The sequence below is a fragment of the Corvus kubaryi genome, unplaced genomic scaffold (genome assembly GCF_017639235.1).
Source record: "Corvus kubaryi isolate FWS band 111438036 unplaced genomic scaffold, C.kubaryi_AGA036_p1.0 74, whole genome shotgun sequence".
NCBI classification, from domain to species: domain Eukaryota; kingdom Metazoa; phylum Chordata; class Aves; order Passeriformes; family Corvidae; genus Corvus; species Corvus kubaryi.
In genome coordinates, this window is record NW_024582061.1 from 13,571,341 (window position 1) to 13,587,092 (window position 15,752).

General features: G+C 41.5%; 2 protein-coding genes across 4 annotated transcripts in view; one reads left to right on the top strand and one right to left on the bottom strand.

The window, feature by feature from the left end:
* The window catches only part of TIMP3 (TIMP metallopeptidase inhibitor 3), a 40,953-nt gene extending 26,038 nt beyond the window's left edge, over positions 1–14,915 (top strand). For both annotated transcript variants that reach the window (XM_042050909.1, XM_042050908.1), the window contains exons 2-5: positions 2,986–3,068; positions 9,047–9,158; positions 9,845–9,966; positions 10,596–14,915. In XM_042050909.1, coding sequence (XP_041906843.1) covers positions 2,986–3,068; positions 9,047–9,158; positions 9,845–9,966; positions 10,596–10,793 — 515 coding nt within the window. In that variant the 3' untranslated portion in view covers positions 10,794–14,915. The remainder of the gene's footprint in view (positions 1–2,985; positions 3,069–9,046; positions 9,159–9,844; positions 9,967–10,595) is intronic.
* Positions 1–15,752, bottom strand: part of SYN3 (synapsin III) — a 189,228-nt gene that overhangs the window by 112,314 nt on the left and 61,162 nt on the right. The gene's annotated exons all lie outside the window — the stretch shown is intronic.

Sequence of the window (15,752 nt, forward strand, 5' to 3'; positions counted from 1 at the left end):
TTTGCCTCATTCTGCTCAAGAAGTAGGAGTCTGCAGCAGTAAACAGTCAGCTTCATTAACTTAACATGGACTGAATTTGCAACAGAAATGCTGTAAATTTCAGATAATTTGCAGAGGCTGAAAAGTTCTTCTGACAAGTATGCATGGCCCCTGCTCAGTCAGGAGCAAGGGTCTTTATTTTCTGGCCAGGTGTGAAGAGTGGCCATATAACTGGGGAATGGTGCTTTGAAGGAGCAAAGAGAGGGACTGGGAAACACGTGGCTGCAGATGTGCAGCTCGGAGCTCTGCGCTTGCAAGGTGTGCAAGTGGCTCTTGTGTGTGGAGCCTTAGGGGGTTGAAGCTGCACATGCAACAGCAACCTCTGAGCAGTCCTGCCCATCCAGCTTTTCTCTCCAGTGGCTCAGAGGCATCTAATACTCAGGGATGGGATTACAGGTGATAGACTTACCTTGGAATATCCCCTGCTTCTTGGCTAACAGCTTGATTTTCCCTTTAATATGGGAAAAAATTTGCAGGGTGGGTTCTTTGTTCACTTCTGGCTCTTCATTAAAGAAAACAACTTAGCTAGAAAAGTTACCATTGGGGTGATAAAGGCAACTTCTCTGAAAAACAGAGAGCTTGACCCATTTACAAAAGGTTTGAAGTGACAGCTCACACTAAGGTTTGTCCTGGCTTTTCTAAGTGAATTTGCTAGGATAGCTGTTCTTTTCCAACTTTACTGGGGAACAATAATAGGAAACTACAGACCCTTCTACTTGTTTGCAAGGGTATCATTAGTTGAAATTGGAATGCTCTCACGTGCTAGTGGAGATACGCATTTTGAATATTTAGTGAAGCTGTTGTAAATCAAAGCTTCTGTTTGAAATGGCTGTGCTACCCTAACTAGAAGTCAAAGGGGTGACAAGCTAGCAGGGCAATACAGGAAAAAAAATTTATTTAGGTATTTTGTCAGCAACTGAGAATGTGCTTGTCATCTTAGATGCTAACTGTGTTCTGGTTTGGAAACATTACCATTTTGTAATACTGCCTTTTAGTGTATTTCTTATCATTGTCAATAAGATAAAAGATTTCTTTGTTGGTTTTAGATGTGTTGGGCAAGCACCAGTTTTTTCAATTTCAGTGTATCAGCAGATGAAGATAAGACTTTGGACACTCTCTGCTATAGACTCCAGTCTTAGTGAGCTGTCCCAGAATTCACAAAGTCTTAAGGGAATTGTGTTCTTTCTCACTGACTCTTGGTACAGTCTGGTTTCTGTAGCTTTGTTGGTGGTTGTGGTGGTTGGGGTCAGCAGGTGGAGGAAGCTAGTTCTTTAAAGATATTTGCAGTCCTCAAGCGCACGGTTCAATATAGCTACTAAATATTGAAGATAAGAGTAAATTGAAGTTAGAACAACTTGTTAAACAGAAGAATCAATAAAACTGCTTTTACTGCCATTGGGAAATAGAAGTTTAAAAAAAAATTAAGTTTTACACTCAATGAATGAAAGTTTTGTTGGTTCTTTGAATCAAAGCCAGGACTGTCTTACCTAGTTTAAAATTTCTTTGACACGTCTGGCTGAAGCACAGGTTATAAATCAGAGCAGAGTGGATTTGTCTTCATTTCACATCACCCTCGTGGAACAAGGTTCAGGAACTGGTGTGTAAAACCAGACCTATCTGTTCCTTTAAATCTGTTCTTCTGATTATTCAGAAAGCTAGGACAAGCTTGTTGCCTCCCTAGTTGGATCTAGGTAGTAAAAAAAAACTTTGGCCTTCTCTTTTTCCCATTTCTTCCGGTGGGTTTCTACAGATGTTTGAAACCTAAATAAACTATGACGCAACAAGAGGCTTGTTTAATGTCCTATATGTCAGCAAAACGTATGCCTGAACTTTGTTGCTGCTGTTAGATAGTGCTGTAATGCAAATAACTCATTCTGTTTTCCTGCTTCCACTTCTTTGTCTCCCTTCTATGCCTCCCTGCTTTTTGTTGGTTTTCTGTGATGGATTAAAATGGGTAATGCCTGCCCTGTCCCTAAGCTTTGCTCCTCTACTGAGATGAGCAGGTGGTTGTAGAACTTTTTCAAAGAGGATTGATAGAACAGTTTTTTTAATTTTCTTTTTTGTGTATGTGGAATGCCCCAAAAATAGGTGAGCAAGAGAACCCTTCATTAAGCACTGACTGTAAACTGCCCACTAGATTAAAAAAAATCCTTATCTATGGGACCTCAAAATCCTTACATATGATGGCTTGGGCTCAGTTGACATTGCTATGGTGCATCTGTGGTACCGTGGAGGTGCCTATGGCACAGACCACACACTGATGAGGGAATGCAGTGCAGTGGACACAAGATCTGATGGGTCAGCTTATTTTGTCTTCCAGGTGACTTCTGGCTGGCCTGGCAGCTTTCACTGGGCACTTGATGGTTGCTGAATAATCTGGTTTTGCACAGCAGCTGTTTGTTCAAGGGACCATTTGTTAGTTTTGTGGTACCTCAAAGGTGGCAGTTGTAGTGAAATCCCCAGATACGGGATGTTCCAGTGCACTGTACTGTGTTGTTGTGTTTATTGGGAAAGAAAAGTTTTATTGGGCCCACAAAGAACAATTTAAAAGTAGTACCCTGTTGAACATCATCCTGTATGTTGGGAGTTAAGGCATTACAAACTTCATCCCACTGGCTTGGTGCAAAGATTTTAATCTGTCTTGGTCCCAGCTACAGTCTGCTCTGCAGATTTCGCTGAGATTTAACCACAAATAATGCTTGTTCTTATTCTTCACACAGAACTGGATTCCTCTAAACAAATACCTGCTTTGGCATCCCATTATACATGCCTTCACTGTGTGTGAGGCTTAGAATAAATTGAGAGGAAGGTTAACCTGGAGTTTTGTTTATTTTACAGGATAGTTTATCTAAACAATTTTGTGGGTTTTTTTTTTAAGTGGGGGGTATAACATTAATGTTGTGAAAAGTTGTCTACAATTTGTTGTTTTTTCCTCTCTTATGACAGTGATCCGAGCTAAAGTGGTGGGGAAGAAGCTCATGAAAGATGGACCATTTGGAACGATGCGGTACACAGTCAAGCAGATGAAGGTATGTTTGCAGACATTTCCCATGGGCTAGTATATATGGTAAGGAATCTAATTAACACTTAGTAACAAACACTTTGCATACTTATCAGCACTGCAGTTTTTTGTAGTGGCCATACTGAATGGAAGGAAACCAGCAATTGGTAGACATTTCCCTGAAGTGGGGAAAGGAGCAGGAAGAGGTCATTCCTGACATACAATGCTGAATACCTGAATTCTTCCATTATTTTAAAATTTCTGGTAGTAAAAGATGGCAGATGATCTTCTCTAGGTACTCAAGTCATGTTTTGTGTTCAACATGCACAGTATTGGACTGGAAATGCCAGCTTTGCCATGCAGCACTTTCATTAAATCCAAGAAGGAAATTATGGTAGGGGGTCTGCTAGCCTTGGGAGAGTGCTTGTTTCTCTTCTTTCCTTGCTTTCTTTGTGACCACCAGTTAGGATTACAGCATTTTTTTCCATGTACAAAACAAATGAAAATCATACAATGAAGTCTTTATATAAAGCTAAGCGGAGCACTGTAGCTTTTAAATATTGTCAGCTCAGAAGAGTTGTAAAATATTGATTCAGAGATGAAAAGAGGTAGAACCACACCAGTTGCTTGATTTCTTTGGTTCCTTTCTTCAGAGCTCTAGTTCTTTGCTGCACGAACTGCACCCAACCTGCTGCTTTGCACTTGTTTTTTTTTCTTAAACTGCCCCTTTGTTATGTAATGCTAAAAATTAGCCCTAGATTGTTTTTCTTGGCAATGCCATTCCAGTCATAAGACTGGTTTATGTCTTTAGGAAAAAAAAAAAAAAAAAGAAAGGGAATGGAAAAGCTTGGCAGAGACTGCAGAAATCTGAAACATATTAGACAAAGTAAAGGTTCAGAAAAAACCAGTCACTTGCCTGCCTTGTAACAGTAACTCTCTTTATAAGGCAGTTTATAGCTAAGCACGAAAGCGGGGAGGAGGAGACGCAAAGCCTGTTTCATAAGCTGTCACAAAACCATGTAGGTAGCCAAATCTGGTCCTGGCATGGCTCTTCCACAAGAGTGGAATGCCTGCGCTTCGAGTAGGAGGGCGTGAGGTGCTGGGCTTACTGACTTCCTTAACCTTAAAAATTTCTCTGTAAGATCCAAAGGAAATACATATTTTTTACAAAGAAAAATAAGCAACTGGTTGTATTGGCAATAATGAGACAACACTGCCACTTTTTTTGGTTTTTTTTGGCTTTTGTTGGCCTCATCAGGTTTGCAGCACTCCATGCTGTTCTTCTCCAGTTTTGTCACTCTCACAGCACTGCAAGTGTACCCTGCTTCACAAAACTACTCAGTGCCCACGTGCTGCAGTGGCTTCATCACCTTCTCTTTCTGATTTCATCCTGATCTGTCCAGTACCATTACTTTCCCTCCTTCTCCGTGCCAAGAGTTTGATGCTTCCCGTCTAACATACGACCATGAACAGGGTGCAGCAGTGATCTAGAATAATGGTAGTCCCCAAAATTAAGTACTACCCTTTACCAACAATAACACTGCCCCTTTTCTAAATAAATAAGACACCTGAGCCTGTCCTGGCTGTTTTCATTGGGTTATTCTGCAGCACAGGGCCTTTCTGCAGGAGCATTTCCACAGTGTTTTGTTAGGAAGCTATGTGTCCAACAAAACCAAGTGGGATTTTAAAGAGGAAATCTTGTGTTGGTCAAACTGCCCTTATGTCTGCTTAGATGGTGGGCTGGTGGGATGTTGCACTGGATGTTTAACTGTGACCTTTGGCATGAAGGAACCTGAAGCAAAGTGCTCAGTAGGACTGGAATGTCCGGAGGCCATAGTTCTTCATAAACAAACAAACAAACCAAGTGTCTTCTTTGGAAACCCTGCTGTCTTTCTGCTGAGCTTAGAGACTTCAGTATAAAGAGGGATTTAGATCCATACAGTGGGGGAGTTCAGAGTGATGTAGCAAATTTCTCCCTTGTTTGCTCCAATGAAAGCTGACTGTCCGCCTGCTGAAAGGAGGCCTATGGCTCTGCACAGCTGCATGGGAACAACTCTGAAGATAAAACTAACATGTCAGTCTACATAAACCCTTCTGCACCTGCAGGTGAAAAATAAACAAGCCATTTAGTCTATCAGTGTGTGCTGAATTGCCTGTGGAAAGCATTGAAAGCCTCAAAGGGCAGAAAACAATCTCCGTAGTTCTTTCACAGGCTGCTTGGAGTTTGCCGGGTTAGATTCTTGATCTCAGTAACATTCCTCACTGAACTCATTGCTGCATTTCACAACTAAACCAGCTTGGGGCCTAAACTGGAGCACAAGGTCAGCCCACAGGGACAGAACAGTGCCAGGCTTTCTAGTGTTCAGGTTTGTTGTCTGAAGAGGCCTTGTGCTTTTCCAAGCAACCTCTGCCTCTGCCCACTGCTTTCTCAAATAATATAAGAATACTTTGAGATCACGTGTCATAAATCTGCTCAGGACTGATCTAACCCCTATGTGTTCTGTGATCCTGCAGTGCATTCTGAGAATGGCCCAAGCCTATTTCAGGAAACTGCAAAGGAAACAAGGAGATAAGATATTTCTCCTCCATGAGCACACACAGTCCTGGTTGACCATGGCAGCACCCTGCACAGGCTGCCAGAAGCAAGGAGACTTTCCTTGGTTTGTTGTTTATCTGTAAAATGAGTCTATGGGGGGAAATGTGATAGTCCCAAGAGGAAAGAAGTGGGGTAGGATTAATTTAGTTTAATTTTAGACAGACTAAAATGAGGTGTTGAGTCTTTCCTGCTCTCTTCATTGTCAATGGATAGAGAGAGGAACCACCAAAGTGTCATTCAGCCCACAAGTTGTAGACAGCTGTTTTAGGATAGGCTGAGTTGTTCTGGAGGTGTCTGTTCTTGGCATTTGACTAGAGAGGATGCCTAATTCCTGTGAATTGCCTATATTTTAGGTAGCTGAAGGTTAGGCAAAGTGTGACTCCCAGCTCTTGGTATCTAGTGCAACCTCACATGGGAGGGATAGAGGGAGGAACATCATGAACAATTTTACAGGGTGAAGTCACTTAAGCAGCAGGAACCACCACAGGATTTGCCTGTGCATTTCTGAGGCAGTATGGGGGCTGCTAAGGGGAATGCTGACACAGATGGAAATAGAGCAGCACTAGCAGACATCACCATGTCATGTTTGCTAATACTTTGTTCCCTGTTATTATGCTTCCAAAAATACACATTTGTGGGGACAGGAGAACTCTGAGGGTAGCAGTTAGGAGACAGGCTAGCTTTTTGGTTGGGTTTCTTCTGACTGGTCTAACAGCACTTCCAAGACACTTTGTGTATCCAAAAATAATGCTCAAGGTATTGGTTTTTTTGTTTTGACAGCAGGCATCTGTAGAAGATTCCCCCTTGCCAAACTTTCTTTTTCCTTCCAAGAGAACCGAGGTCCTGGTGAATTTTGTTCAGTCATCAGAGGGTGTGGCAGGCCCTGTCTGCCCCAGCATGGGTTCAGTCGGTGTGACAGTGGCTGCCATCCATGTGGGTCACTGAGGGCTGAGTGGCAGTGCTTTTTGAGAGGCTGAGCATGCTTCCTTTAGCAGCCCTGGCAGTGGTGTCCCTAATGGTAATGTGAACAGGAAATTAGGTCCAGGAGCTGAAAAGCAATCCCCAGTTCAGCATCACTGGCTACTTCATAGGCAGTCATGTTGAGCTTGATGGCTCCGAAGATGCTCGAAGTGATGACTGTAACAGTCCTGTAGGAAGGACCTGAGCAGCTTCCCAGAGGAATGATTAGTGTAGCTCATAGCCCTGTGGGCAAGAGGAAGAAAGGGCTCCAAGTGTGCCTGCCCACGTGCAGACCTTGTCACACAGATTCTTAATTAGTCCAACATGACTGGGAGCTCAGCACTGCGAGTGACAGATCCCTTGCACTGCCATGCACAGTGTGCAGCCCTCTGCAGTGTTGATAACGCACTGCTTGGAGGGACTGGGCAGCCCCAGCTGTTACCTTAGCTAGTCTTATCTGCTTAGATACTGTTATCTGAGCTTCTTGGTGTGACACCCACTAGGATGGGGTCTGAACACGTGACCTTTATTCTATGTGCCTTCCCTCACAGTACCCTTGGGAGGCAAGAAACAAAAGTGTGCTGAGGGCTAAATAACTCATCCAAGGACAGACTGGATTCTTGTGCCAGAATCTAGGTCTCAAGCTATGTTGACTGGATTGGAAAATCTGAGTGGGTCATCTGATACCAAGAAAATTGCAGAGATAAAGCAGAGATTAGGTGAAATTCACTTCTTCCATATCCATTGAAAGACTTTGGCCACTTATGGACACAATGTCATATTTCAAGCATGATCTATGATTTTTTGTTAATACACTGTGATTAATTAAAAAAAAATAATGGCCTTGCCTATTAGCTGGGTGTAGAAGAAAGGCTGGAAAATGCAAACTCTTTAGCATGTCTTTTACTGTACCCAGCAGTGCTGTTACTGAGTTGTGATACTGTTACAAGATCATGCTAATTAAGGGAATCTATCTAAGGAGAAAAAAAATCACCTGGCTGACATTCCGTAGATGCTCCAAAAATAAAATTTGGCCTCTCAGCATAGCAGAGTTAGTAGTAGCTTTTTATGGTTTTATAGGAAGTATTTGGGCCTAGCATAAAATCTGTTAAATTAACATGTTCTTTCAGAAAGAAAAAGATTTGTTGTTTTTAAAGGAGGTGGGGGAATGATGAAATACCCTGGGGGTAATAGGGGACTTCAAGAAATAGAATGCAGCCTGGAGAAGAATACTACAGCTTAGGTGACACAGAGGCAAGGATTTATAGCTCTGGGATTGTTTGGGATTTTTTGGTCGTCTTTTGCCTCACATTAATATTTACTGCTAAGCCAAATGTGAATGTGCTATCAGTAAAGCTGAGAGAGAAAAGGATAGGCTGGGAAATGCCAGGAAACTGGTTTTCTCTGACTTCTATTGTTTCTTCTTTAACTTCTAAATATTGGCCATTCATGGAGTTGGCGGGGAAAAAAGAGTGACTGAATGCTTTGAAAAGACAAATTTTAAAGATGAAATTCTCAGGGAAATAATCCTATGTGTCTCAAAAATAGGATATGTTTAATGGGTCCAATGTACACATGCAATGGTTGTTTCATTGCTATGCAAAGACTTCTTTATGCTGCTAACAGGTGGCCATGAGTTTCTCTAAATTGCAGCAGTAAGGCCAGGTCAGATGGGGACATGTGCTAATTTCTGACTGAATCCAACTGCCAGTGCATCTGTGGGCTCATGTTTCGATTAAACTGAGCTGGAAGAAAGATTATGAAGAAGGAGGAGGAGTGCAGAGGAATTATGTATACATGATATTTTCTTTACGGTGCCCATCAGTACGGGACTAATTTTAGAAGATGGTGTAGAATTCAATGTCTGCATTCATTGAGTTAGAGACACATTAAGTCCTTGCTGAGGTCAGCAGGAGCTGTGTGTGCTACGCGTTTGAGGAGGAGGTGTCTGACTTGATGACTTAGATCAAGCGCCAAAGGTTTGAAACTCTTACGGCAGCAACACTGGAAAATAGGGTAATTGTTTAAAAGAAAAACCTCTTAGTTTGGAAGAAATTGTGTAAATCGCATAGAGGAGAAAGATTCCAAGCTTGAACTAATTTTATTTCTCTCTAATTATGACCTTTATAAGGGAAAAAAAAATTCAGGATGTTGGCAGAGCTTGCAACATTGGTGCTTTGTTCACTTAGTGCCACTGGAACTAATACGAATGGGAAAAACTGGTCTCTGTGCTGAATTGCAATGGCTCGTTAGCAGGTGGTTTTTCTGCTTTACCAGCAGATCTGGTGGGGAGGCTTCCATGAGTCCAGCCAGTGTCATTATTCCTTCACTCTTGTAAAAACCAGAAAATTTATTGCTTACTACCACAAACTAGGAATGTAGATTGTAAAGAACCTTAAGTGAAATTTGTTCTCTTAAGATGACTGAAAGCATTTTTATTCTTTCTCTAGATGTATAGGGGCTTCCAGATAATGCCACACGTTCAGTACATCTACACAGAAGCCTCTGAGAGTCTTTGTGGAGTCAAGCTGGAGGTCAACAAGTACCAATATCTGATTACAGGTAAAGGACCATGTACTTCTCCATAAGTTTTCTATCCTATACATGCACCTGCTAAGGACATGGGCAGTGGTGTGGACAGCTCTGTACACAATTTCCTAAGTGTTAAGATGGCCAACAGTATTCTGGTGTTCGGTACTCTACAATGCTGAGAGTCATTTCACTCCCTAGATGTCCCTCTCTTTCCAAAAGTGTATCCTACACCCTGGCATGCTGTGAGAAGTATGTTGTGTGAAAGTCCATGGCTCTCAATTTATACCTGAGCTGGCATGTCTGTCACAGGGAGCTGGGTGCTACTGGGCTGTGTCAGAAATGGAAGATGGTTTTTGGAATGAGCTGGAGAAACGCAGGCTGCTGAGATGGGGGGATGCAGGGGGATGGACATGTGACAGTTGCCAAGTCTTGTTTCTAGTGAGGGTGTCAGCTCATTTTCTCTGTTGTTAAGAGGAGCTTGACAGCATTACTAACCTGCATGTTGCTGGTGGTGCTTAGAGCCAGCACAACACCTTCTGACTTTCAGAAGTGCTGTTATCTTGCTGGCCAGAGATTCCTGAACCAGTTAATAAAAAGAAAACATTTGCTGAGCAGTGGCTGAAGCCAAACATATTGAGAGCATTAGCCATCTCAGGAAACGAGAGAAGTGCTTGAGCTGAGAAGTGCTAACTTGTGACCATGTGTCTGTTTTCAAGGCCGGGTGTATGAGGGGAAGGTTTACACTGGCCTGTGCAACTGGTATGAGAAATGGGACCGGCTGACTCTGTCCCAGCGCAAAGGACTGAACCATCGTTATCACCTGGGCTGTGGCTGCAAGGTATGTGTGTCTCTAAGGTGGCATCAGACATTCAAGCCCATTCTGTCTCCCCTGGCTGGTAATACTTGATGATGCTAGAGAACAGCCAGGAAGAGAAATGGAGGACAACAATTTTTACAGAGAAAAAGTAAAGTTCATTTTTAGTGTTGAGACCAAAGAAGAGATAATCAAATAAAAGTGCAGAGTCTATGCTTTTAATACCCTGTTGGAGTTAATTGGGATTGGGGAAGACTTTCAGAATCTGTGCAGAATCATTTGCAGGTGAATGAAATCAGGTACCAAAGGCTTGGCAAGATATGTCCAGCTTTTTTCCTGTGTAAACATTTTGAGTACTTAAAACCCCACAGCCTGGCACTGGAACTAAGACTTTTTCACATGGCCTCAGGCCTGCAAAAACATAGACGTAAGTTCAACTTTTCTGCACCTGAAAAGCCCTTTTGACTACAGAATTAGCTGTGTGTGTGAAGCTAAGCACATGCTTACGTGCTTACAGAACTGAGGCTGAAGTTTGGATTAGTAAGCAAGGTTTGAGGGAGTGGAATTTTCAATCACTTGTCTCTGTTAAAAAGACATTTTATATAATGTTGTTTTTACATGTAGACTTACCTGAATTCTCTTTCCAATTGCAGATTAGGCCCTGCTACTATTTGCCCTGCTTTGCCACCTCCAAGAATGAGTGCATTTGGACAGACATGCTCTCCAACTTCGGCCACTCGGGATATCAAGCAAAGCACTATGCCTGCATCCAGAGGGTGGAAGGCTACTGCAGTTGGTACAGAGGATGGGCACCTCCAGACAAGACGATAATCAATGCCACAGATCCCTGAGCAGCTATCCCTTTCCTTATCTCCCCTCTCCCTTACTTGTGGCTGATCTTCCTTTGGACACTAACTCTTACCAGATCGTGATGATGACAATGAAATTAGTGCCTATTTTCATGCAAATTCTAGCACTTCGAACACTTAAAAAAGAAAAGGAAAAAAAAAAAGGAAAGGAAAGAAAAAAGTCTGTGCTACCTTACTGAATTTGTAATCACCTTTTCCATTTTTTGATACCACTCATTTTGATCAGACGTTTGGGAGCTTACTTTTGCACACCAGAGGGAAAAATGGGAGGGAAAAAAAAGGAAAAAAAAAAAAAGATGGAGCTCTTGCTCTCTTACATGTATCATTAGCTGTAGCAATATAATCTCTATTTTTTTAGGAAAACAAAAATCTAAAAACTATGCCAATTAGGCACTGTATTCTTCTATGCGCTGGCTTCCCATCACCCCTCCTCATGCACTAAGTGCTGAAAATACTTAGACAAATCTATTTCAAGGGAAACAGATTTCATTAATCAGATTAATCAAGCAAATGAAGCAAAATGAAAAGAAATCCAGCCTAAACTCTGGACAAAATAACATCCAAAAGAAATTCTCCTCTATAGGAGAGATTGGCAATGTGATTGACTCCAGCAGTGGGAGACTTTACCTGGTGTGTCTGACCACATCATCTGGTAAAAGCATTGTTGACTGACTGTCCTTGCTAATTCAGTCACAATGTGAATGCAACAGCACATTTGAAGTTCTGACTTTCCCCAGAAAAAAAGAGAGAGTATTTAGTATTTTTGTTGTTGTTGTTGTTTCAAAAACAAAAACCCCATCTCCTATTTTCAGGGAGGTAAATGCAATTACAGCAGAGCATATAAAGGGTTGTGCCATCCCGTTTTGAGCAGCATTGGCCCCTGAAATTTTTGCAGCTCAGCTTCAACAGCAAAACCAGCTTGTGAACACCTTAAATCAAACAGGTGCAAAAATAACAACTGTAAATCAATCACGTGCAAGAGGGAAAGGGGAGACTTGCTAGAACATTTATTGTAAAAAAAAAAAAAAAAAATTGCCAAAATAGTGTTTTGCTGAACTAAGATGTATATACGCATAATGACATAAGCTATTTTTGACAGGACGTGGAATTTTTTTGGTGTTATAAACAAAAGAATGGTTTGATTGTGTTTTAAAGACAGAAATATTGACATTCCGAGTCAGTGAGTTGCTTTTAAGATTTTGAAGCTCCAGTGTATCTGCAGTAGTGGCTACAGTCATTGTTTCCTCTGTAACTCCTTGCACCACGGTTCCTCCCCTGCAGCTACAATAGCTGCATTTGTTTATATAGTGAAAGGAAGTGTGTGTGTGGGCTAGGCAAGGAAAAGTGGTCTCCTAATAACTGTTGTCTGGGATCATAAAATTTTCAACTGCCCGGAGGATTCCTTCTGTGTCAAGTGCTGTGTTTCCCTCTAGGCACTGTTAGGCATAGCCCTGTGCATGTGCTCATACCATATCCTGCAGTCATGTGGGAGGAGAAGCCTTACTGTCTTGTGCTTTGCTGTTGACTGGAGAAGTTTTTTTTTTCATTCTATTTTGATTTTTTTTATTATTATTAAGAAAACTATAATATAATTTTTCTTATCAAATAAAAGTATTTTAAGTTTTAATGATGGTGAAGAAGGGGTGCTGACAAAATGGGTGACTGAGTCTTGGATGGGGAGGGCTGGGCAGGGAGAAGATTGTGCTTAACTTCATTTTTGTATTATTATGATTATTTATCTTAAGTTTCCATATATCTTCCGTTCATTCCACTTAGAAAGCAGAGCTGCCACCAACAGGAAAAAGTTGTTGCAGTGATTCCAGCTTGGGACAATACAGCATTTTACAGTCAGTGACCTCGGTTACTGGAGGATTGTTTAGCACATCTTTGCCAAATAGAAAAGAAAGGGTGTCTGAGATGGGCTCTGGTGTGTTTTTATGTTCCTTGTGTGCTACCAGAGCTCTGCCAGACGTGCACCCTCTGAAATGCCCCATTTGCTAATGACTTGTTACAGCAAAAAGCTTCATTTTTAGCATGAACTTTAGAGGGCATTTTCAGAGAGTTGCTGTAAGAGATGCCTAAGTCTGCTGCGTGTATTTTTTTCCCAGCAGCTCTGAGTGGCAATGCAGCACAAAACACATTGAAAGTCTGTTGGATTTTCCTGTGATTTAGACTTGGAACACTTCTTAGAGTCCTCTTCCCTGTGACTACTCCTAAATTATGGGTTGGAGATGAGAGGGAGAGTAGGGTGCTTCATGACACCCATCACAGGAGCAGGTAGTGGTTCAGAATGTTGTTCCTTTTGGCAAAATATGGGTTTGGGCTTTGGGCCCAGTGGAACAATCTCTGTTCGAGTTGTGCATGGCTGACAAAACCTGTGAGGGTCACTGAGGGCAGAATGGAGCTGCCCTCAGTGTTTGCATTGCTTGGAGTTGGCATTGCAGGCTGTGGCCCTCCTCAAGCTCAAGGTGGCCAGTGTCTCTGAGCTGCAGCCACTTCTCACAGCTTTGGAAGGCTAAATGAAAATGCCCCTTGATGCAGTAAAGTGTTGATTTGAATTTTCATTGAACTGCAGCTCTGCATATTTTACCTGTCACTGATTCATTTAGCTAGCTGAGACATCACAGTATTGCACTCAAATTATTGTGAAAATATTTGTGTTCTAATACTATGAGGACTTCTGTCCTAAGTAGGATATCATGTAGCTATGTGCTTTGTAAACAAAACAAAACAGCAGATGCATTACCAGAAAATGAAGCATATTCCCACTTTATTTTGCAGACAGTAAAATATTTCTGAGATGCAGACAGCTAGACTGGCAGGGGTGGAGGTTTGGTGGCAAATCTTTGCCCTTGCTGTGTAAAGAAACAGTTGTTAAGGCTGTTCAAAATGCGGAGCCGAAAGGAGGGGGAAGAATCCAGTGAAAATACATTTCTTTTGGGAAGCTTCTTTATTTTGTTTCTGTGCATGCTATCAGGGACATGCATTTCTTGGGCTAAGCTTCAGCTTGTGCTTGCATTAAAGACCTGCCTGAAGGCACTCCTGAAGTGGAAGCCATTACATGGATTGAACAGGCTCTAAATCAGACTCAAAGACTTCTTCCTTTCTGTCTGCTCTCCTTTCTTCTGCCTTGCTAAGTCACTTCTGCCTGCCAATGGACATGTTCAGGATTACACACACACACCCTGCCACCATATTTTAGACACACCAACATTATTAAAAGTACTTTTTAAAGTGTGAACTAATTTCTAGACTGAAGCTGTTCAGTTTCTTACTTATGCATATTTTTTCATTACTTGCTTGAGAGTGTTTTCCCCTTTAAAATGACAAAAATACATATTGAAGGTTTCTGAAAGATTAGATTCTATGTTCCTTTTCCAAAATGGAGGGGCTAGAGAGCAGGAGATCTGTGCATGGAGTTCCTTGAATAAGGTCCTCAGTATGGGAAAAAAGTGCCATTTTTAGGTCTAAATTTATGGTTTGAAGAGTTACATGGCCCTTTATGTAGGACTATTCTAAAACATAAATCTGTCATTGTATCCCATTCATACTTGTCAGAGTGAAATGCTACCTCACAGTGATGGGAAACATACTGTTGTGTTTTTTACAGTAAAGACTGTTGAAAGTAAAGGCCTCCATGAGAACAAGCCTCCATCCTTGCAGATGTCTCTGAAAATACTTACAGCTTAGAAGGACAGAACAAAATTTAGGGACCTGCAAAAGGTTTTTGTCTTTTAGAATAAGTGACTTTTGGGGCTACCAGTCTTGAGAAAAAACATAAAAACCCACTAAACATTTGCTGCTGTTTTGCTTGTACTGGCTTCTCCTTCTCTCTGACACTGTCCTTCCTTCATAGAGCCACTCTGCTGTTCCTGATAGTCATGAAAACTTGGGGAGAGAACCAAACCCATGTGAAAAATCTTGTCCAGAAGGAATGTATTTGTTGCTAAATTTTCTAGCACTGTTTACAGTTTTCCTCCATGTTATTTATAAATTTTATATTCAGTGAATGTATATTGTCTTTTAAGGTAATGTTGCATAATGTTCACTTTTTATAGTGTCCTTTTATTCTAAACAGTAAAGTGGTTTTATTTCTATCACAGACATTCTGTCTCTGCTTCACTTATATTAGTTTCTGTCGACTTCAAATGCACACAAATGGATTTGCAACTGGATTTATTAATTTCCTTCCCCTTCCTGATACCATTTTATTGGTCCCAAAGTAGATATTCCACCTCTGGCAAATCTGGCACTTTGGCAAAGATCCCTCCAGGAATCCCCCCCTCTTTTTAAGAGGTTGGTCTCTCTGAGAATTGTTACTGTGGTCATAAGCTCAGGAGAGGTGAAAAAGCCCTTTTGAAGTTAATGATTCCCAGTTGTTAATTTGCCATAGGAGGTCAGTACAGAGCAAGGGCTGGCTGTAGCACCAGTAGGTCCTTGGAAGAACACGTGCCAGATTGCTCTTATTTCCAGAAAACTGATCATTATGGGGAGGTCTGGAAGGTGCATGCCCATGGCAAAAGGAAGAGGGGTTCATCTTTTTTGCTATGAAATGTCAGAATCTTGTGTCCTCTCTTTAGGCTTACTGTTTAAGGCTGATTAAAAATGCCCAGTTCTTATGAGAAAGAAGTTTCAGAAAAAGCATTTTCAGCTAAATTAAAATGCTCACAAAAATGGACCTACTGTTAGATAATTCCTGTATCTCACTTTTACTCTTGGAAAATCTAGTGTCTACACAGATGAAAGAATGAAACAGATTTTTGAATTCTTCTTCTGTTTAACCCAAAGGTTTAGAAAGTAGACTCTGGAAAATTTTGGATATAGAAGGGTGAGGGTCTCCTGTGTGAGAACTTAAGTGCTTGAAGTGTATGACATTGCAGAGAGGTAAAACCATAACACTTGTTATAAACACTTCCAGGGGTTGAGCCATCAAAGGACCAC